At 38.8% G+C, this 23,967-nt stretch overlaps 1 protein-coding gene and 1 long non-coding RNA gene across 2 annotated transcripts in view; one reads left to right on the top strand and one right to left on the bottom strand.

Moving 5' to 3' along the window:
* The window catches only part of CALCOCO2 (calcium binding and coiled-coil domain 2), a 26,628-nt gene extending 4,173 nt beyond the window's left edge, over window positions 1-22,455 (bottom strand). Inside the window, exons 1-10 of the mRNA XM_077164666.1 lie at window positions 22,326-22,455; window positions 12,393-12,582; window positions 7,009-7,111; window positions 6,721-6,854; window positions 5,925-6,050; window positions 4,556-4,653; window positions 4,123-4,192; window positions 3,388-3,510; window positions 3,014-3,100; window positions 325-420 (exon numbers count right to left, since the gene is read on the bottom strand). Of these exons, the coding sequence (XP_077020781.1) occupies window positions 325-420; window positions 3,014-3,100; window positions 3,388-3,510; window positions 4,123-4,192; window positions 4,556-4,653; window positions 5,925-6,050; window positions 6,721-6,854; window positions 7,009-7,111; window positions 12,393-12,572 (1,017 nt within the window). The 5' untranslated portion in view covers window positions 12,573-12,582; window positions 22,326-22,455. The remainder of the gene's footprint in view (window positions 1-324; window positions 421-3,013; window positions 3,101-3,387; window positions 3,511-4,122; window positions 4,193-4,555; window positions 4,654-5,924; window positions 6,051-6,720; window positions 6,855-7,008; window positions 7,112-12,392; window positions 12,583-22,325) is intronic.
* On the top strand, window positions 21,891-23,967 carry LOC143687582 (uncharacterized). The gene is made up of 2 exons (XR_013177586.1): window positions 21,891-22,551; window positions 23,145-23,967. It is a non-coding gene; the product is annotated as an uncharacterized LOC143687582 (long non-coding RNA).

The following is a 23,967-nucleotide window of genomic DNA, read 5'->3' as shown; positions in this document are numbered from 1 at the left end:
AGTGATATAGGATATTACTTCCCCAAAGACAATACTTACAAAAGCTGTGAAGTTAAAAGCAAAGCAATAAGTTAGGGCTTCATCAAGACTGCTCCTTGCAGGGTGGCTACTGCCATGCAAAACAAGTTTCAGTTGTAGAACAAAAGAGAGGGTTTTGTGGTAGATTAGGAAACCAGATTAAATTTAATCTTTGTTTAGAACTCTCACCCACTGTCCTAGAAAGGGCCCTTTTATTTAACTTTTTATTTTATCATCCTATCTCCAGGCCACCCTGCTCCTTCCCCTTAAAATCCTGAGGTTTCCTGCTCTCTTTCAAACACTTACATTATTTTCTTCTTCTATTTTCTCTTTATCACCCTGCAGAACTTTATACATAAACTCGTTCTCACTCAGTCTTTTTGACAGGTCAAAGTTCTGGTCCTGGCAACAATATAAAAAATTAGGATTAGAATGGCATATTGCAATCTAGGTCTTAGGTGAGGTACAACAGGGAGATTGTAGGAGATCCTGACCTTCTAAGGAAGGGGGGAAGGGAAGGAAATGTGGGAGGGAAGAGGGGCACAATAGAGGAAAGTGACTTAAAAAGCCTGAAAGCCTGAACTGGCATAAGGATGCCAGTTTCTTTTGGTTTGACCAAAGGGAGAAAAAACAAACTAAGGGAAAACTGATTTATCAGAACTGGGGATAAATGAAGCCACATTTAATCCCACCTAACCATGAAAACAATCATTTTTATTCCGAATAAACATCTCACTCAATGAAGCTTGAAGCACTTAGGTTTAGGTTAGTGTGATTTCCTCCCACAGCGTGAAGAGAGGAATTCAGACTCAAGTTACACTGAGGACGAAGGAACCCTGGAAGGCACTGACTCAAGGCTACAAGGAACCTAGGCTGGGTTCTTCCCAGTGCGGTGGATTGCCTTGACTAGTTTCAAAGCCCCAGAAGCCCTAGGTATGCTTCAGTACATCCCATCTCCTACTTAACATACATACACATGCGCACACCTCACAAAAACCCTTAAGCTAATCCTATTAGTTGTGGTCTTTTTTTTTTCCCCCAAGATTTTTTATTTGAATGTTGATGCCCAAACTGCTGTGCGTTTCTAGCCGACCCTGAGGTAGTAATGCAAGAGGGGGCTACCCGATGACAGTGCTGACTGCAGGCTCCTTGCTCCCCATCCCCATTGGCTCCTGCTGATTCTGTTGGTCATGCTTCACTTCCTCCAAAGGCAGAAATAAGAAAGGACTACTTGAATCTGCACATAAACCTGCTCAACAGTTACTAAAATCTTCCCTGAGACCCACAGCAAAGCTGGAGCCAGTATTTCGGGGATCCCCAGGCTAGTTTCTGGCCTCATACACCTTTCCTCCTCTTTTTAGCTGAAAGATAAATTTTTCCCCTGAATAAGGGTGTACAGGAGTTTGTCTAAGAACCACAAACCTTCATACCTCTTGCTCTCCTGGGCCCCTTATCTCTGTCACCTACCAGTGCAGCAGCCCTCAGTGGCCTGATCTGTTTGTGGAGTCGGAGACACTCTTTGTACTTCTCTAAGAAACAGGCTTTCCCGGCCTCTACCTTTGCCTCTAGGCGTTCCACCTCTTGTACTAACTGCTCCTCCACTGCTGTTTTCTTGTTCCTAGGCTCCTGAAGTATAAGATATATAGCCTTCATAGTTAGAAGCATTTGGAAGATGTGTGAAGAATACAGAAATGCTTTCAGAAGGGTGGAGATACCCAGACTTTGAAAAACATTAAGAAAAAAACAAGGAAAACCAAGGAGGTTCAAACCTCTGAATGGCTACATATTATTTAAAACAGTAATTTCTGTGGTATATTAGAAGTCACAAACTCAAATGTGTCAGACAAGTAAATGTGTCAGACAAAGCATAAGACTGAAGTTACAGATTATGTGTTTTCCATTTTTAGACCAGACACCTACCCCCACCTCTGTTTTTTTAAAATAGAATCCATAAGGAACTGAGTAATTTGTAAGTTTTTTATTTATCATGAGCTCTGAAGATGGATAACAAACCTCTCTATCGGTGGTTTAAGCAAGTGAAGGAGCTGGATGTACTACAGTAAAATGAAGAACATACAACTCATCTAAAGGGCACAATAGCTACTGAAGTTTGATATCTTTGCTGTGCAGGAATGTGGGCTCAATGTTGCCAGATCCTTCAATTTTTCAAGAGAAGCTGGAAATACAGAATTTCTTATGGGAAACATTCCAACTTTTAAATGTTAGTAACTAATTCAATTTTTAAAAAAACACTATATAGATCAAATAAAACAATTCTGTGGTTTGAACTTGATCTGTGAGTTGCCAATGTGCAAACTTTGTTCTACTCTCTACTATGTTATATTAAAACAATGTCTTATATATATTAAGATCTCAACAATTGAATGAATGAATGATGCAAATAAGAGTTACAATCCCAGTGGGTGAATAACATATGTTCTACACATCAGGATTTCTCATGTCCTACATCAATTCAGAAAATGGGTTTCCAGGCAATCTTCATCACCATGAAGCCTTTTTTCCAACAATATAAGAAATTATTCCTTATATTATAATCATTACTATATTACTATAGTTCAGAACAATCTATGATGACAACTGATGTTATTAAATCTTTAAAAACTGTTAAAAACTGTTAAAAAACTTTCTGTTGTAGAGCTCAACCTTATAACCATTAATTTGGCTGCCCCCATGATAAATCTGTAAGGAGGGAGCAGGGGTTATTCTGTGTAATTCCTACTACAAGGTTCTACCTACTACAACCTGTCAGGACGTTTAACTTTCAATATTTCTTTATCACTCATCACACATTAGAAATGCCCACCTCTCTTAAACATTTTGTAAACAGCAGATTCTATCCTTTTGGGTAGAGAGCAAAACATCCAGAGGCAAATGCTATTCCAATTTGTCTTATTTATCCTATTACCTGAAAACAGATCCTATCTCTTCTTTTCTTTAGGCCCCCTCCCACATAGTCACCCAAAGACAGACATGCCATTAGCTCCTGTTGTTTCCTCGTTGCAGTAGTTTCCTTATGCTTCATCTCCTCCACTGTCTGCTCAAGCTTCTTCTGATGCTTCCTCTGCACAAGAACAGATTTTAATACCAGTGCTGGGAATAGACACACATACGTACCACAAACCTACACAAACATTGTGGGAGGGCTTACTGTGCTAAAGAACAAGCAGGGTGCAGAGGGAGAGGCAAGTCTTCTCTTAACCATTTCTGAGAAAAGTCGACAGATGCCTCATTTTAGATAGCTTTCTCTGAGATCTTTCCCAGAGCCAGTAACATCCAGGTATATGAGAGAGTAAAGAAGGAATAATTTTTCTTGCAAATACCTAAAAATGTTTTCTTCCATGACTCTACCTGTTCAGTTAAATTGAGCAACAGTTGGCCATTTTCCTTTTTCAGATGCTCCAGCTGTTCTGTCTTATCTTGATCTCCTTGAACAAGCTTTTCCATTTCTTTCTCTTGAATTGACAGCTGGGCCTAAAGTGAAAATAGTGAATATGACCAAGATGCAAGAGAAGGAAAACTAAACAGGAATAAAGCTTTTTCATGTACAGTGACAAAGAGACATGTTTCCCCAGCAACCCCCACTGCCAAATATCTTTAGAATAAAACTTCTTCACTTCGCTTTTCTGTTCTACCAAACCCCATAATATTATACTCAACTGATTAAAATTCTATGAACCACTTCCTAAAGCCCCCTCTTTAAGGCATACCTCCTTAAAAACAAGAACAGTCCTGTCGTTATCTGCTTAACATTCCAAGTGTTGCGTACAATTTTCCCTGAAAAGATTTTGTTGCTTAAACCACCGATAGAGAGGTTTATTATCCATCTTCAGAGCTCATGATAAATAAAAAATTTATAAATTACTCAGTTCCTTATGGATTCTATTTTAAAAAAACAGAGGTGGGGGGAGGTATCTGGTCTAAGAATGGAAAACACATAATCTGTAACTTCAGTCTTATGCTTTGAAAGGTTCACCATTAGAAAATCACTACAATGAAATGCATCTTCTTGGGGTACCAGAAAAAAATGGAGGCAGTTTGCAAGGCAAATAAGATATACTTTTGCAAAGGTATGGTATTACTTACCTGAAGCTTATCTACTCTGAGTTCCATTTTCTCATTTTCTGTGGACATCTTCTGGTTTTGCTCTTTGAGTCTGTGCAGTAGAGATAACTATATGAAACACATGCTGATTATTCCAAAATCTACTGTTATTTCCTGGCCACTTCACCAAGGAAGTAATAATGGTTGTTCCCATGGTCAGCTCCTTATGGCCTTAAGTGATTTAAGACTGGCTCACTCCAAACTCTACAGAGTTATTTTAGTATCTACTAGACCTCAGGTTATTTCTCCTTCCTATCCTGATACTAACTCTCTAATCTAAAATCAAAGAGCTCATGATTCAGAGGGGAAAGTCATACTTACCATGGTCACAATAGGAAGAATTCTAGTCTGACTCTACCAAAGGGCGCATATGATACAGCAGTTCCTCCCAGCCAAGAATAGGGGACATACTCACTGAAGCAGTTCTGTCTCCCAAGAGTTCTTCTGCTCTTTCACTTTGTTTTCCAACTTCTTATTGAGATTCTTTAGGGTTTTTAGCTCCTCCTGTAATTCCTAAAATAATTATAGGGAGATTGAAAACAGATCAGTTCTAAGACAATTCTTAGTATCTCAGGAAGACAACAAATATTTATTAGGCACTTGCTATGTGTCAGGTGTAGCAAGACTCAGCAGTGAATGAAATACCAAGTAAAGAGATTCCCACATTAAAATATTCTTAATGTGTTCTGTCCGTATTAAAAATGCATCTATCTAAATTTCTCTTCCATTGGAGCTTATATTTTTTATCCATTAATTCATTAGACACTGTTCTAGCACTGCAGACACTCAGTGGACATAACAGACAAAGCTGCTTTTCCCCTGGAATAGTGCTGTCTAAGCAAAAATGAAAAGCACATATGTAATTTTAAAATTTTAGTAGTGGGCAGGCCATAGTGGCTCAGCAGGCAGAGTTCTTGCCTGCCATGCTGGAGACCAGGTTCAATTCCTAGCGCCTGCCCATGCAAAAAAAAAAAAAAAAAATTCAGTAGCCACATTAAAAAAAAGTAAACATGCGAGAGACCCGGGTTCAATTCCTAGACCATGTCCCCGACCCAAAATAAAAAATATTTAACCCAGTCTATCGAAAATGTCATTTCAATAAGTAAATAGAAAAACGAAACATTCTACATTTTTTTCACACCAGTCTTTTGTACAAGTACTTCAAATTCTGGGTGTATTTTATGCTTACACCACATTTCAATACAGCCATATCTCATGTGGTTTGTGGCTACCCCACTGGTCCTAGACATTTGGTATTTTTCTTTCCTAATTTCATTCTATACTGAAGTAATCCTTATATGTCAATATTTACTCTCTGGTTTTAGTTCTAAGCTTCTCAAATTTCTAGTTTATAGTCTTTAGAGAGAAAACTCCATTCTTCATAGTCCAACATTATCAACTCTTATTTACCACCTGCTGATTTGAAGGCTGATTCTAGTTAATATAGTGCTTCATATAATACATAGGCAATTGGAAGAGGCAGCCAAGACTGCCTGGGTTTGAATCCTGGCTCCATCACTGACTAGATGTATAAGAGATTACTTAATCTCTCTAAATCTCAGACTACTCAAATACAAAACTGGGATAATAAAAGAACCAATCTCAAAGGATTCCTATGAGGTTTAAATAAAATAATTCATATAAAACTAACATTTGCCTGTTCAAAGATATTAGTACAAGAGGGTGAGATCCTCAGGAAAACAGAAAATGGTGCTGGATAGAGAAAAGAGACCAACCAATTTTGATCTCTGTGCTCCAACTTAACCTTTAACCAGTCGCCATACCTGCATCTTCTGGAGCTCAGCCTGCATGTCTGAATTCTGCTTCTGGAGGATGAGACAGTTGTCCTTCAGCTCCTGGTTTTCTTTGCAAAGTTCTTTGTTGCGAAGTTCAATCTCTTCCACCTCTTCCTACAAAAGAACATTTCATATAACCCAGTGGATAGTCAAGTCCCTCTAGCAGGAAAAATGTCCAGAGACTTGGATGGGAGGGGTCTTGCTAATTCCCACTCACTGCAGTGACTATCTGTTACCCTAAATGGGAGCAACTCCTAAGTATGTATGTGAAAGTATAATAAAGGTGTGTTTGTATGAGGTGCAGCATTAATACTACTACCATTACCAAGAAAGAAAAATACACAAAAATTAAGGTCGTTAAAAATTAAAAGGGGAATGATAGAAGGAGACGATGTAGATTCTTCCTGCAGACAGTAAAACATGACAGGTTCTGGGTCAGAAGTGAAAGAGATACAAAGAATATTTGGTATTTCTCAAAGAAGCTTATAAACTCACTGTGATGATAAGATATACACATGATAAAAACTAACTAAATGGACAAGTTCAAGAATAACTTGAGTGCTCACTGAATTACCAAAGTTTCAGAGAAAGGAGAAATCACTTATTGTTAGGATTTTTGTTAATATTCCTGCCATTTCTAAGTGGGTTTGAGTGGGTACTGTATTAAAATTTCCCAACAGCATCTATTACACATTGAATATCAGTTTATTCACTCAAATTCCACTCTGTCCTGGAATTGATACTCTTAATAGGAAGAAGGGATTGAGGTGAGATGTTTACAGACCTGAGTGGTAACAACCAGGATGTCCTCCTCACTTTCTGGACGGAACTGGAAAGGGATACTTGCTCCCCGAACCACACCATCTTGATCCACATAGCAGAATTGGTAATATTCATCATCCTTGGGCAGGTAATAAGCTGAAAACGTAACATGATTTTCAATCCAAAATAAAGTCTATTCAGAAAATTAAAGACCTGGAAGAGCTTTTATCTGTCTCTTAAAGCTTAAGTTCAAGAGAATTAATTAGCCTCGCTGCTGTATCAAACATTTTTGATCCAGTATTTTTCTCACCTTTGAATTGAACTTCCTGTTGTTTGGATGGTTCGTTGTTTAGGTCAATGGGCAAAGTAACCCACATGAAGGTGTAATACTCACGGGTTGTCTTCCATCCTACCTGTAATGACAAGAGGCTATCGTTCAGTACCTGAACATGCCCACGGGAAAGTCTTTATTTGGGCTATCTCTCTTTTTTTTTTAATATTTTTATTGAGATATCTTTGAACACATGCAGTCCATACAAAGTCCATACACATAATTGTGTATTCATCACCATGGTCATTTTTAGAACACTGCATCACTCCAGGAAAAAAAAAAAGAAAAAACTCATACATCCCACCTCCTTATCCCTCCCTCTCATTGACCACTAGTATTTCAATCTACCCAATTTTTTTTTACCCCTTATCCCCCCCTCCCTACCCTTATTTTTTAACTCATCTATCCATACTCTGGAAAAAGGGAGCATCAGACACATGGTTTTCACAATTACACAGTCACATTGTAAAAGCTATATGGTTATATTATCTTCAAGAATCAAGGTCACTGGAATACAGTTCAGTAGTTTCAGGTACTCCCCTCTGGCCACTTTAATACACCATAAATTTAAAAGGAGTATCTATATAATGCATAAGAGTAACCTCCAGGATAACCTGGTGACTCTGTATGAAATCTCTCGACCACTGAAACTTTATTTTGCCTCTTCTCTCTTCTCTCTTTTGTTCAAGAAGGCTTTCTCAATCCCATGATGCTGGGTCCCAGCTCATCCCCAGGAGCCCTGTCTCATATTACTAGTGAGACTTACATTCCTAGTGAGTTCACCTGCAGAGCTGGCTTAGAGAGAGAGGCCACAATTGTAAGCTATCTCTTCTTAAAATGCAGTTACTTTTTATTATATATTTTAGTAACACAATAGAATGGGTTCATTATGACAAGATTCACATGCCATGGATCAAATCTTGTTTTTTTGATTTATGACAACTATATATGGTAAAATGTCTGATGTAAATAAGAATGGACATGCAAACATGGTCCAAAATACCAGACTTAGAAGGGAATGAAAACTAGCTACTCAATACCTAGAACAAGAGCTCCAAAAATTTTACCTCCAAGTCAGAGAGTTCAGAAAGGTTGAGGGAAAAAGTTCTGAGATTGTGAATTCTGTTCCTGCTATCTTCATACAATGATATTCTTGGAACTTCTAAATCAAAAAGCACTTCTGAACTGCTGGTTTGTCCTCTGTGTCCAATTCACTTCACTTGACACCTATACCCACTTGGTTATACTACTATATTAAAAAAAAAACATTATTTTGAATAGTAGGGGGCAGTGGGTGTTGAGAGACAGGGCTTAGATTATGAAGCACCAGATAAAGCAGTTTAGGTTTATATAGTTTTCTTTCTTCAGTGCTTTTCTTAACATATGCTAATGAAGGCCGACAATAAACATAATAACAGTAGGTACTGAACGCAATAAATTGTAAAACACAAGGATAAAACAAAACATGCCTCACTGCAGAAAGTTGGCTAAATGGAAAATATTCTCACTAAACATGAAATGAGTAAAAGGTGGTTTACACCTTATCTGGAAGGTGAGAGTAGATCAGAAAACAGAAAGAGAGCCATTCTCTCCCCTTCAAGGGGAAAACTCAACAAATGAAAAGCATAATTACAATTATTACCATATTTTGACCCTGCCTGAGCCTAGGGGTAAGAAAAAGAACTAAAAATTAACTCCTCTTTTATATATTAAGGAATCAGAGAAGAGTTGGAAAGGTTACATCAAAAACTCATCAGACGGCAGGCCACGGTGGCTCAGCAGGCAAGAATGCTTGCCTGCCAGGCCAGAGGACCCGAGTTTGGTTTCCGGTGCTTGCCCATGTAAAAAAAAAAAAAAAAAAAGGGAGAAAAAAAGCTCATCAGAGCATGTTTTAGTGTCTCATTAATACATACCCACTGCTGTAAGCATCTCAAAGCCACTGCAGCCTGCAGTGGTTCAGGAAGCAGGAATTTTTTTGGAGTCCTCATTCACATCTTGGAGTTTCTTAATGCACTCTGATCAAAATATCTTCTGGGAAGGCCTCAGAATTACTGCTGCCTTGGTACAAGGAAATAACTTCTAGCCATCTGCAATTTCTGTCCTTGGCTCCTCCACTAGAGTAAAGCTAAAGCAAAAAAATAGCTTTCCTAGCCTCAGTCTGCCCCAGTATTTCCCCTTCCTGAAACCTTGAAAACATTTAGCACCAGGTAGAGAGTATAGAGCACAGGATTATACACTGATTTGAAGGAAGGAAAGGCGACTCTCCCTACTTTAGGCTCCATAAAGAGGGACTCTCTTTATATTTAGAAGATGTAGCATGTGCATGTATTCAAACACATTTACTAACTACTTTCTTGGTGCCAGGAACTACTGATATTAAGTGTGATAAGGAGTTGAGAAATAGTCTGATTGATCAAGGCTATAAAGAAAAAATGCTGAGAAAGCTTTATGAGTGAGATATGAAAGACAAAATTTTATAGTCATCTCTTAATTTCCCAATTTACCATCTATTATTCAAAGAATTCAGCAAAATACAGGAGAAAAAGTAAAGTTAGAGAGTCAAATAAAAACTTGAGTTTAGATGTTGATTCACCATTTACTGTGAGACTTTGGGAAAGTCAGGATCTCTCAAAGTCACCATCTCTTGAGTATAACTACTTACTCATCTGTGCACAAGAGAAAATATTACATGGGGCTGATTGTAATATTACACTTCATGGGGCTGAAAGATTAAACTAGAAAACACACAAACGCAGCCTCTTGAAGGGCCTGGCACACAGTGTTCTAAGAAAAAAAAAAGAGCGTGTTCTCTTTTTTTTTGAAATCTTGAACTCCTTTATTTTTTTAATTTTTTAAAACTTTTTATTAATTAAAAAAAATTATAAGAAACACAAACATTCCCAACACATACACTCAGCAAAATTCACAATATCATCATATAGTTGCATATTCATCATCATGATCATTTCCCAGAACATTAGCATCAATTCAGAAAAAGAAATAAAAAGACAACAGAAAAATATAACAGAAAAAAAAAAAATTTTACAGGCCATACCCCTTACTGATCCCTTTCATTGATCACTAGCATTTCAAACTAAATCTATTTTAACATTTGTTCCCCCTATTATTTATTTTTATTCCATATGTTCCTCTCATCTCTTGACAAGGTAGATAAAAGGAGCATCAGACACAAGGTTTTCACAATCACACAGTCACACTGTGAAAGCTATATCATTATACAATCATCATCAAGAAACATGGCTACTGGAACACAGCTCTACATTTTCAGGCAGTTCCCTCCAGCCTCTCCATCACATCTTGGATAACAAGGTGATATCTACTTAATGCATAAGAATAACCTCCAGGATAACCTCTCGACTCTGTTTGGAATCTCTCAGCCACTGACACTTTGTCTCATTTCACTCTTCCCCCTTTCAGTCGAGAAGGTTTTCTCAATCCCTTGATGCTGGGTCTCAGCTCATTCTAGAGTTTTTCTCAATCCCTTGATGCTGAATCTCAGCTCATTCTGGGATTTCTGTCCCATGCTGCCAGGAAGATCAACACCCCTGGTAGTCATGTCCCACGTAGACAGGGGGAGGGTGGTGAGTCTGCTTGCTGTGTTGGCTAGAGAGAGAGGCCACATCTGAGCAACAAAAGAGGTTCTCTTGGGGGTGACTCTTAGGTATGTTCTCTTTTTATTAGTCTTAAAGCTTTCTTTCAGGCTTGAAGTTATGTCAAAGTCAATAGCTTTATGGACAATGAACACTAGAGGCCCTTCTTGATTAAACATTATTTCTTTATTGAGGCATGACAATCTGCAATGCATGAAGCATTCCAAATACAGATGCAACTTTTTTAAAAAAATACTTTTATATTTTTAAAAAGCATAAGATTTTCCTTTAGCTTACGATGAGGTCCTTACTAGTAGGTGCTAAGTGATTGGAAAATACAAACAATCAGTCCAGGCAAAACAGAAATATGATTGTGTTCCCAAAAAAGTTACAGATTACATTTCAAAGCCTAGTAAGTAATTTTTGAATCATTTTTTTATATTATTACCTATACCTATGCTGTCCAATAATGAGTCATGTGCCATATGTGACTATTTATATTTAAATTAATTAAAATTAAAAATTCAGTCATACTAGCCATTATTTCAAGTGCTCAACAACCAATGTGGCTAGTGGCTACCATACTGGACAGCGATGGTTTAGCTCAATTGCAGAAAGTTCTATTGGACAATGCTGATCTGTATACTTTGCTACATATGGGGAGAAAAGAAAACAACCACCCTCTTTTTTCCAAGACAGAAAACAGACTTCTGCATCAGTTTTCTGGTTTAGAACACCTTTCAGTCTGGTTCAATATCCTGTAGTTTCAGAGTATCCTTCTGATTGTTTACTAAGCCTACCTCCAAATACCAGTCTTGTTCCCTCCAGCTGCTGTCATTCTATCAAAGAGTTTGGAATTCCCAAGAATTCAGAAGGAATTCAATGAGAGATGTGAATAAGTAACATATTCTTCACAGTGCAGTCAAGAATGATGTTTGATTTCAGGGTGAGCAGCATTCACAAACAGACATGACATACTGAGGTGTCAAACCAAAGGTCACTGGAGCTGGGATTCAGCAGTGTCAATTACTGAAATCTGACCTTTAGCTCCTGTCTCTGGAAATAGGAAGATTTGTCTTTTTGATGTGTGCATCGTGTATGAGTAGGAGAGTGAGTGGGAGAGAGAGAGACATGGTGAGAAAGGGAGATAACGTGAGAGGAAGTTGATCATAATAAAAAGAAATACAGTTTTTGTACTTGAGTTGGTAGGGGTATTAGATAGATACTGGATGAGATCACTAAGGAAACTCATAAACTTTCTGTCTTAGGAAATCTTTATAAAGAAGTGAGTCCCACTTACTCAGGAACAAACGTCTTGGATGCAGAATATCCAACCGGGTAACTCTCAAAATCTTTTATTTGTGACATTCATATCAAAACAAAACAAATACCGTACTAAGTAAAAAAGTGAAGTTTATAGTCACAGAAGTTATGTAATAAAGGGCCACTCATCCTACTTAAGTCCTGGATGGATATTTCTAAATACAGTAATTTTTAAAACTTATATTTGGTCTTTGAAAGCATTATGAAATGTGGAGATCAGAAGATTTTCCATTTTATTTTAGTTTGATTGAGACAAATTAAAATTTAAGTTCTACACACAATGGTGTGAGAAAGGGAAGTGCTAGGGTTAAAAAAGTTTAGGGTTAAAAAATCGGTTTTATGTATGTAATAATACATAAAACGCTTGGAAAACACAAAGATAGTCACAAACTCTAATTCCTGAGCATTGGTACTAGGTTTATTACTTACTCTGAAGATGCCAATCCAATCCTTTCGACGGGGAACGAAATGCTGAGTGAGAGTAAAATAACATGTGACATCCCCTCCAGGAACATAAAACTTCTCCACACTGTTGAAGATGACCTGAGAGAAATTACAATGATCCAGCAAGACAGCTGATGTGGGGGGATCCTCTGTTATCTCTTCCATGGTGGACGTCCTGTTACAAGATATAGAATAGAGTAAGGCACAAATAGGATTGTCTAAAATGTTAGAAATTTCTGGGCTCTCACCCAGAGAACATTCCGTTCTAGGCAAGTCAGGAAAAGCAAAAGCCCGACAAGTTTTGAAATCATACAACCTGCTTTCTGTTTCACTTTGAGCTATTTTGCATTCATAATTTCCTATGCTATAAGAATACCCAGATACCTTTGATTTTTTCACCACAGGCATGTACTATATCAACACTCTTGCGTTTCCTTATTCTCTGCTTATAGCTAGTTTGTTTCCTTTTTTCTAAACACCTTAAAGAAGTAAGGCAATCTAGAGGAAAATGGCTTGAACCCCGGGAATTTTTATCCCAATAAGCCCTGAAACTTCAGGAAAGTCATTCAGTCAGAATTTTAGTTTCCCCATTCAATACCACTTACCAAACAATTATCAGGCCCTTCCATGTATAAAACACTCTACTGGGAGCTGGGGATGGGAGTGGGACAAGTGGAGATCATTTGACATGCAGTGGTGACAAATACGGTCTTTAAGTCAGAATGGCAGAGTTCAAGTTCTAGCTTCACCAATTAAATGTGTGACGTTGGATAATTTACTTAGCCAACCTGGCTCTATGCCTGTTTCCTCGTTTGTATTAACACCTCCCTCATTCGTTTTATTTTTGTGAGAATTAATTGAAATAAAGTGCCCAGCTCTTAAATCTGTGTGGAGACTAGAAATATGAATGAGTTCTTGTAAGAATTACTTCAAAGATATGATTTTTGTATAAAGAGTGTTCAGGGTATGGGGGAAAACTACTATTGCATGCTATGAGCTATGTTCAAAAGGAAACCTTCAGCACTACCCACAGCAACAAAAGAGGTAAACAATGGGGTGAGAGACGCGAGTTAAGAAGAAGTTTAGATCTCCTATTTGGTGAGGGTGTGTTTTTTAGTTTTCTGTCTCTTGGAAACAATGAAATTATCTAAAATTGAGGAAGGTGATAGACTGTGGACTTTGGGCCCTCTACATATGATGCCTAATGAATGCAGGTGGCTGAAGGATGCACTGGTGGAGAAGTAGAACGGTGAATGATGCTGTATACTTACGAACGCAGGCTGTGCTGCTACAAAAAGGCACATTGTTGTGAGGCATGCAACAATGTGAACGAACATGTGGGATATTTGGTGAGACAAAATAACCCAGAAACAAAAAAAAAACATGGTATGGTCACCTTTAGAAAATGCTTATAAGAAAACGGGCATAGATTGTAAGCCTTTAGAGCACACACATTAAATCCAGAGTGGTGATTATTATTTCTAGATTCTGAGAGGCTGTTTTATATATATAACCTAATATTTAGACATAAGAATGAAGCAGAACAGGTTGGGGTTAAAGTAATTCAGAACACAGGGGTAAGGAAGACAGTGTCGGTATTTTAGAACCACACATACTCTTTAACACCAATGAAAGAAAGGTTTATTTGATCTGGAACTGAAATTTTCTGTAGTGCATAATCTAATTCAACCTGAATAGCTCATTTGAACAACTGAAACACAGAGAGCACAGAATGAGAAAGAGGTCCTTTAATCCTGTATAGATTATTGTAATGCCTGGAAACATCCTAGAGTTTATCAAGCAGATAATCAAAAAGTATTGGCAAAGTCCCCTGAGGGAGGGGAGAAAGACCATAGAACTATTAAACCTTATCATTAGGGAATCCCCTGATACTGTGTCAAACTTTAAGGACACCCAAATCAATAGGCCATGTCCTTGAACATGGGGCTTACTCTTGGGAAGCTTATGTAGGTAGCGGAGGAGCTTAGACTACCTACAGGCATGCCTAAGAGTTACTTCTGGAGGACCTCTGTTGTTGCTCAGATGTGGCCTCAGTCTCTCTAAGCCCAACTCTGCAAGTGAAATCATTGCCCTCCCCACTACGTGGGACATGACACCCAGGGGTGAAAGTCTCCCTGGTGATGTGGGAGAGAACTCCCAGGGATGAATCCAGACCTGGCACCATGGGATCAAAAATTACATCCTGGCCAAATGGGGTAAAAGAAGTGTAATTAATAAAGTATCAGTGGCAGAGAAAGTTCAAATACAGTCGAGAGGCTACTCTGGAGGTGCTCTTATGCAAGCTTCAGGTAGACCTTGCTACCTATCATAACCTGCCAACCCCCAACCAGGACCATTCCAGCCAATCCTAAAGAACACCTAGGGCAATTTATAAGATTCCACAAGGGTTCCTTCCAGGCACTAGAGTAACTTTCCAGAAACCTACAACCTCCAGATGGGTCCCTGGTCCAGATAAATCCTGAAACCTAACCCAGCCGCTCCAGATCATCAGATAGTTCCATCTTCCTATGCCATATTAGTGACAGACCCTTCCAATACCAAAAATTTAGAATTGCCATAGCCCAAACAATCCTAATGAGAGGTATGGAAAGATGAAAGTTGATGGTAAAATTATACATAGAAGATAGGACTTAACAAATGACTATGAATGCTGAATCATTAAAATGCTATCTCTTTTAGTCTAGAGTATTTTAGAGCAGCTAGAAGTAAAAACCTAAAATTGTGAAATTGTAACCTATGTCAAAGTCTGAAATATGTTCTACAACTAACCGTGGTGCTGTGCTAGGAAATTTATAGCTTTTTTATATATATGTTATTGTTCACAAAAAAAGAAGGAAAAAAATCAATTGTGATGATAAAAAGTATTTAAGCCTGCCAGCCTCCTATACTCTGGAGCAGCTAGAAGGAAAAATATGAGAGGATCGTATGGTAGCCCATGACAAACTCTGGGATCTATCCTGCAACCACTTTTTTTATTTTTATTTTTTTGGTTTTTTTTTTTTAATACCAAAAAACATCAAACAAACGCAAACATTTGTGACTTTTGATCATTCCATTCTACATATATAATCAGTAATTCACAATATCATCACATAGTTGCATATTCATCATCATGATCATTTCTTGGAACATTCTGCAACCACTTTTTGAAGAGTGCTTTGAAAACTACTGCTTTTTTATTTCCTTGCTTTGTATATATGTTATACCATACAATAAAAGAAGTTTAAAAAAAATCTGTGTGGAGAGACGAGAGATGGATGACAGAGGTAGAGGACTGAGCATATAGACTGTGGCACAAAGAAAGGGTCTAACAGATGTCAGTGATTAGATTCTTGCCCTCAATGGAATCCAATCCAATACTGAAGTTTGTATATAAATGACTGCCGGACAGATGAAATAGGAAGTACAAAATGCTCTGGGGTTCAGAAGAGAGCTAGTTAGGAAAATGAAGAAAAGCTTCAGGGAATGAGGAGATAAGCAGGATTTTTGACCAGGAGGTTTGGAGGTGAGGGCATTCCATGCAAAGTAAAAAAAAAAAAAAAAAAAAAACAGCATGAATAAAAGCAAAGAAACAGAAAAATGCAGCCTATATTTGGAGGACACAAGCCAAAATGATCCAAGATAGGAAACTATTTTGGAGTTACAAACAATACATAAAAGAAACAAAGTCTTTGAAATTGCTGAGACCTGATACTTCCCGTCTTTCAAATGAGTCACATGTACTGGTTTACTGCTCTGCTTATAGTAACATTTAGTGAGCCCATAATTCTCAACCCAAGGTTTTACCAGGAACTGAATATTGCAACCCCAAACAGCAGATGAGGAAATAGCAACACATACGCAGTATTACACAATGCCTCAGAAATCCAGTTGTTGAAACATGGATGACTGTATACACATACTATACAGAGAGAGACATACCCAAAATTAATTTAAAAATATATTACCAGAAAACACTGCAGCTCTTCTAGCCCTGCTCCACCCTACCCTATTTCCTGGTTTTATTTTAAAGTGTAAGCAACCAGCCCTCTTCTTCTCATTTCCAGAAGTTAGTCTCTTCACAGAGAAAGGCAAGAGGACTTCAGAGCCCTGAACTATCCTTGAGATTGAGCTAAGGAACTAAGAAATGCATCAACTTTCTGTTTTGTGATATAGCTTAACCACATCCTCAAACTCAAACCTCAGATCTGTTTTTATAAGGGACAGGGTAGAGAGAGGGAATCAGTTTCCAGTCAAGGTCAGGACTTGTTCACAATGATAAACCACTGCCTATGTGACAGGTTTTTCTTGAATGCTATAGGAACATGGACAGGAAGGTTTCTCAGCTTATAGACTCCTACTAGTTGCCTCTACTCATACTGAGACCAGTGTATCCCCTTCATCTCAGGCCTAGAGCATGAATTTATCTAAGCATGTAAGATAACTTAATGCATCCTTTGACAATGGCTCATGAAAACAATGAGGTACAAGTGACTTCACAGCCTGCCCCTCAATAAACCTAAGTACCATATGCCCTGCTCCTCTTTTCCTTCATAACACTATAATTTGTCTGTCCTTCCCACTTTAAAATGTATGAGTAGCAAGGACAAGGACCATGGCTACTCTTTTCACCACACAACACAGTGCCTAACCCATAGCAATCACGTATTATTTGTGGAATGAATAAGATTTGCATGCCAGTAGGTATGTAAAGGTAAACAATGGTATGTGTGAGCATGGGCTAAGAGTTCTTTTTCCTATCCTGCTCTCAATTTGCTTGATATCCTTAGAGAAGCTGCTGTGCCTTCACTTCATCTTTTCTAAAATAAGATGAGGAGATGATAATCTCCAAGTGTTATATCAATTCTTGGCATGGCTGGTTCAGCTGGAATGACTGGTTCAAGTGGCAAGGTGCCACAAAAAGCAAAAGGCACAGATTTGATTTCCTAAAAAACGAATCAAATTCATACTTCATTACCTACTTTTCTCATGCTCAAACCTCTGGCAAGCTGTTTTGCAAATGGAAGCTACTCTGAAAGTCAAGGCCAGTCAAGGGCATGGATGGCCTGGTACTTTTCTTACTAGAAAAACCCAGACCTCATATCAATTGAAGTCAGCTCGTGAGCAGTATCTCTGCAGAAAGGCAGCACGCATATACAAAATGACACTAAAGAGTTCTTGTTTTGAGGCTTAAGTGTCAGTCAGGCAAAGGAAACTATTTGCTTTCATTCGTCTGAAAACCTAATCATACGTCCGGAAAAGTCAACAAACAGCCTTGGTTTCTTGACGATCAAAAATGCAAGAGACTGGTAAAGGCTCTCAGTGTGCCATGGCTCATAGTAGTACCTGGCCCAAAAAACCCTCCCCACCACCAAGATGCCTGAAAAGAAGGGTGGCCCAGTCAAAGGGATGCTGAAGCAGGACCTAAAGAGAGAGGAAAGGCTGCAGTTAGACCTGTTGCTAAAGAGTGGGTGCGAAGCCACATAAGGCAACAGAAAAGGGTAAATCTTCAGACAAAAAGTACAATCAGAAAGGAAACGGGGAGAAAGGGAAAACTGGCCAAATGGCCAACCAAGAAACTAAAGGGTTACCTGCAGAAGATGGAGAAACTAAAAATGAGGAGAGTCCAGCCTCTGATAAAGCAGGAGACAAAGAAGCTAAGTCTGGGTAATGTCATATACCATGTCTTATCAGATACCTGTATCTCCCTTCTCATATAATCCAGAGGAATATTTTTATACACTATTTTGTAAATGCAAGCTTTTTAGTAGCTTTAGAAGAAACATTTCTAAGGAGAATGGAATCCCAACTCATCCCATTTTTTAGGTGTAAATGCTTTTTTCTGAGAGGTGAAATCATTTATAGGTTGTTTTATTTTTTGTTACAAGCAGTTTTGAATGTCTTGGATGTCAACATTTTATTGTAGGGGAGGGGAAAGTTTTTATATCCTATAATACAATGCATAATAATGACAATTTGGAGTCACAGTCATGCATTTAATATGTCTAAAACATTTTTAATTATTTCTATTCCCACACTGTTTCTTAGAATTGTTTCTTAAAGAAACACAATTTTGACGGGGGGGCTAAAATCAGGGCACCATTTTCTTTAAGAAACAATCACTGTCAGAATTAGGTGTCCTCTGTAAACTGAACAAGCATGACCAAGCATCTTTGGTCATGCTTGTTCAGTTCTCCTAATAACTTTATGTGCCAGGAAAGATCGGAAAGTTGAGTATGTATTAAAGTATATGATATTAAATTGTGAATTTATGGGACTTATGATATAACAGCTTAACAATATTTGAAGACAGTACTTGATATCCTCTCAAAGAAAATTTGCCTCCAAATTCTAAGTTGGAAAATCACTGGATAATTTTAGATAAGAATTACAGCTACATAGCCTTTCATATTTTCAGTACGTACACAAGAATTGTGTACAAATTGTTCATAAGATCTGTGTGCAGTTCTTCAAGACAACCAATAAAATCTCACTTATTGAGGAAAAAATATGCAAGAGATGCCACGAAGTTTCCTGTTTCAGAGATTTCATCTTTCCAGGACTCAGAGGGCATCCAATGGCACTCCAGGTATTCAGAACGCAACCAAGTTTGAAATAAAGGCCAATTTCTCTGCCAAGACTGGGAAAGGGTTGAGGAGACAGGGAGATGGAAGACCAGCAATACTTCCCTTCTCTCCCGCTCTCAAACTGAGGGTAGAAATGACCAGGGGTAAACCTAGAGAATAATCCATGCTAATCTGAGTTGGGTCAGTGAGGAGGTACCCCATCCAACTTTTCTGGAAGGAAAATATCCACTGATTTCTTATTTTATTTATTTATTTATCTTTTTTTTTTCTTTCCCCACTGATTTTTAAAGTCAAGTAAAAGCTTTTCCTCCCTCCAGTGAAAAATTCCCTGGGAGAAATGGTCTCAAACAATGGTTTGGAAAATTAGCTTTTGATAAAGCAGTCTGGGAAGGAATGTTTGTGTACGTGTAGGGAGGGGATAGGAAGTGTGGAAGGAAAATTGGAAAGATTTGAGTAACAACTTCTCCCCTTTTTAACCATTCTTCCCACTACAGAACCTGTCACCTTCCACATCTAATTCTGGCAATAACTTATAGAGGTAAGGAAGAAAGAAGATGAAGAAGAGCAAAAGCTCAATTTAGAAGCCCAGACAGAAAAAGCAATGGGATGAATTAGTATTCCACCTAATTCCTTACTCCTACCCCCAAATCAAAAGACCAGTCACATAAGGAGTGACCAGAGAAAACAAATACAGAGTTCTAAAAACAAAACAATCGGGGAAAAAACAAACAAGAAAGCATGTGAAAATAACATACAGAGACTCCATAAACTGTCAGAGACCCTCTACCTGGCCTTTGACATAGCTGTTACTCCCCCCACCCTGCCCCCAGCTTGTTTCCCAGAAGGATTAGGGTCTTCAGGGGAGGTAGACAACAAAAGGCAATGTATTTTAAAATGAGTCCGCTGCACTGGTTCCTGGTTTCTAAGAAAGCCTGACACAGTTCCATCTAATGAGCTATTCAAGTTTAATATACTACCTCCCAGGACTGTTCTATAAGGACATAGATCCTCTTATGCTCTCCTGAAGGAAAAAAAAACAACAGCCAGTTCTACTACTGTTCTATATGAATGTGCAAATTACACCAATGTGGTTTTTAGCAGAGAAGAAAAAAGGTTGTAAATCTCCCTGCAAATATTCAACCAAATCAACTCACCACTGTTTCTAAAGATGTTTTTTTATGCTGAATCACAAACAAGAAATCACTTTATTAAAAATAACTAAATTGGGTGGGCCACGGTGGCTCAGCAGGTAAGAATACTTGCCTGCCAAGCCCGAGGACCTGGGTTCGATTCCCGGTGCCTGCCCATGTAAAAAAAAAAACTAAATTTTACGTTAAAGAATGGCCAACATTTTAATATTTTTCTTTTATACCACTGGGTACATATTTCAAAAGAAGTAAAAACCATAGGTAGCATATCTGAATTAGTTCACAGGAGGAACCAAATGCTTCCACAGCCAAGAAAGAAAAGCGAATCAATTCTTCATCTGGGAACAGTAATATAAAATGTAAGGAAAGCCAAGCCACATTTAATCCAATTTCTTCAATCTTTTGGGTACTTCACTTTTCAAACTATTAGCAAAATGGATAAACATATTTGAATCCCACTTCTCCCTAGCCCTGGAAAAGATACACACAATTAACCTTACAGAACACTGGCAACGGATACTATGGGTGTGCAGATGTCTTTGAGATAAGTAGCAAAAGCAAAGCCATACAATCACTGGCCCGCAAGTTACTGAGCTACTTGCTCTCATCCAAAATTTCCAATTTTAATATTAATTAAATTAGATTTAATATTTAATATTAATTAATTCTAGTTTCTTACATAAGATCTTTCAGAGTGACTTAGAAAAATGCTAAGCCCACAAGAGGTTTTTACTACTACTCATGGACAACTGTTTGGATTGGCTGCCCATTTTCTCCTAAGCAGGCCTGCATCCCACATATCGCACCACCACAGTGCCAGCTGTACTAGCGAGAGAACAGAAAAAAATTCAGACAACTACAAAAAACTGTGTGAAGAGCTCAACCAAGAGACCTGGGATCCTGTCTTAGTTTTACCACTACCTAGCTCTGAGATTCTCGCCAAGTCACATAACCCTCTTTTAGACTTCAGTTTCATTAGTAAAATGTATGGATCAGGCTAGGTAAGCTCTAAGAAACTTTCCAGCTATAATCATGGCCCTAAATCCAAAGAAAAAGTAAAAGTTCATTTTAACTCTCTCTTTTTATCTAAGAAAATAAGGAAGTACTCAACAAGTACACTCAAACTTGTCAAAGAGCCTCAGGTGTACTATCTGACTTGGAAGGCAATGCAACTTGTCAGTGCCAAGTAATTTAGGATTACTTACTACATTTTTCAGGGTCGTTTCACTTCACAACTGTCAAGTCTGCTAAAGGATAGAGTTTCAAGTCCCCCCCACCCCCCAAATACCCGGTAAAGTGATCTGAATATTCCTTAATCATGAGTTCTCCATAATCTACAAAGACTACTGCAAAAAAGCCTCCTTCTTGAAAAGTTTTTGCAATAGTGGAGACAAATCATAGTGAATCATCCTTATTACTCTACTCAGCTCCAACCATGGCCACTTTGCGTCAGGAGCAACGAATCTAACTGAGAGAAAAAGTTAACATGTCCGGGAGGGGGTGAAATCAGTACGTGCGAGGAGACAGGCTCCAAATTAAATTGCGCTAAGGTGAAGTGGGGAAAAGGGGCAATGGGAGGTAAAATGTAAAGGGGCAGTTACTACACCTCCTTTTTCTTCTTGGCTGCCTAGACTATCTCCTTCAAAAGATGCAGAATACTTGATCTGAACGAACGGGGTTTCAGGAATTAAACCTACTCATAAATGGAGAAACTGAGGCCCAAAGGGGAAGTAACTAGCCTAGGATGAGCAGGCCCGCTGGAAGAAGGGCCCTGCCGCAAGCCCCAAAGCAAACAGCGATGACGTCGAAGAGAAGGATTATGGGACCCCATGACTTTGAGGCCCTCGGGAGGGGGCCTGACGCCAGGAGACGCATCGGGGCGACTGCCTTGACGTCATGACCCTCGCGACGTCAGAGATGTCTCCTCTGTCCAAGAAGCCTCCTACCCGGCCACAAGCACTGAAGCCCTGCCCTCCTCAGGAGAAAACTGCCCTTTAACTCTCCAAGGTCACAGAAGGGGCTCCAAGGGCTCCATGAAGCACTTCCACTTCTTATCACCCTAGAAAGGTGAAATGAGATGAAAACCGAAACCGGTAGCACCTCTACCCAACTCTATCTCAGGACTGAAAGTTTGAGTTTGGGGAGCCAAGGACCTACTGCCCCCTTTCACTTCACAGACTTACCAGAATTAGCAGCCGTCCGCGGAGCAACAGCAACAGGAAGGGGACGGGGACGGGGGCGGGGCTAAACATCTAAGGGGGCGCCGATCCTGTCTGACCCCGCCCAGACGTCATAACGGCCGGCAGTCCCCGCCCTCACGCACTGCTTACTGGGACTTGTAGTGTCAGGCGGTGATCCGCGGCTGCTTATGGTTTTTCCGATTCCTGAGCAGCGATGTCACACCCCAAGGTGTGTTTCATCCCCTAGAAAGAGCTGTTTAACTGCCTTTTTTTCTTTAACCTTTACTTCTTCAACCTAGAAGAAAAAGCCCCATACCTTGGAATGGACAATTAAAGGTCTTCATTTTTCTACTGCCTTCACGTAACACTTCAACAGAACTTTTACAGATGACTTTCTTTGGCATTTAATCGTGTCTCCCACCTGCCCCTAAAGGAGACCAGCAATCGTCCTATGTTGCCTAGCTGTTATTTTATCATTCCTTTTCTAAAAAGGAATTATCCCTTAGAGTTAACTTGAATTTCTCCTGCTACTGTTAAATTTATTTTGTCTTTTCAATGGAGGGGCAATATTGGCCATACTCTCTTCTAGCCAGAGAAAATTATTGTTCTAGCTCTCTTTATCCTCTGTTTTGAAGGCTTTAGTGGTCTCCATATACATAGTATGTTTATGCCATTTTCCCTGATGGGTATTTGCATCTTGATGATTTTATTCTTGGCATCTTAGGAGAAGACTAGAAATTCCTAATGCTGGTTATGATTATTTTCCCCTGTCTTCTATAAAATAGTGAAGTAACTCCATTTTTTTACCTTACTCTTTGGTAGTCCAGAAGATACTATACACTGTACATGCTGTCTATAGAAAATTAAAGTACTCCTTCGCCAAGGAATAGCAACTATCTAAATCTTGAAAGAAATTTTTCTGTGGCATCTAATCAGAGAATTTATGCCTCCAAGCAGTTTAGATTTCAGACAGGAGAATGAGCATTCCCAATTCTGCCTCCTAACAAGCCGGTGGCATTCAACTGAGATGAAAGGATATGGGAACTGATGCGGACACTAGAGAATGGGGCATCTGATGAAATCTCAGATCACTTTCTGTGTTACCAAATAATACTCTTCCATTCTGAACTCTCTCTACAAGGAAGATGGTCTCAGTAACCTGAATACATTTTCCTCAGTTTTACTTATTGGATTTTTAAAAAGCACTGAGAATTGAAACCACAAACAGTTTCCATCTTCTTAACATGACTTAACTATTTCAGGAAACTCTTGCCCTGAAGTTAAAGTGCAAATAAATGCATTGTTCTTTCTAGGAACTTTCTATAAAAATCATCGAGTCTTCTTCAACAGAAACCATCAAAAGCCAGTTTGTACATTCCAAGACTCTCAGAACCTTGGGCTTCAAAATCCTTCCCTTGCTGTGTACTCCAATTCTAAACTATTATAATGATCCTTACTCCAATCCTAATCCAGTCCCCTCACCCTCCCACCCCATCCCCCACACTGAAAGCCCTACCTTAAACCAAACTTCAGGCTCAATAAATATCACGACTTGGTCCTTACCCTCAGGAGGCACTATTATGAATCTGTCAAGATAGTGCCCTTCCTTACTGTGGTAAAAATAAACTCAGCTTTGTCTGATCAA

Source organism: Tamandua tetradactyla, chromosome 6 (assembly GCF_023851605.1).
Source record: "Tamandua tetradactyla isolate mTamTet1 chromosome 6, mTamTet1.pri, whole genome shotgun sequence".
NCBI classification, from domain to species: domain Eukaryota; kingdom Metazoa; phylum Chordata; class Mammalia; order Pilosa; family Myrmecophagidae; genus Tamandua; species Tamandua tetradactyla.
Note: the sequence above shows the minus strand (reverse complement) of the source record. Positions and strands in the feature narration are given on the sequence as shown.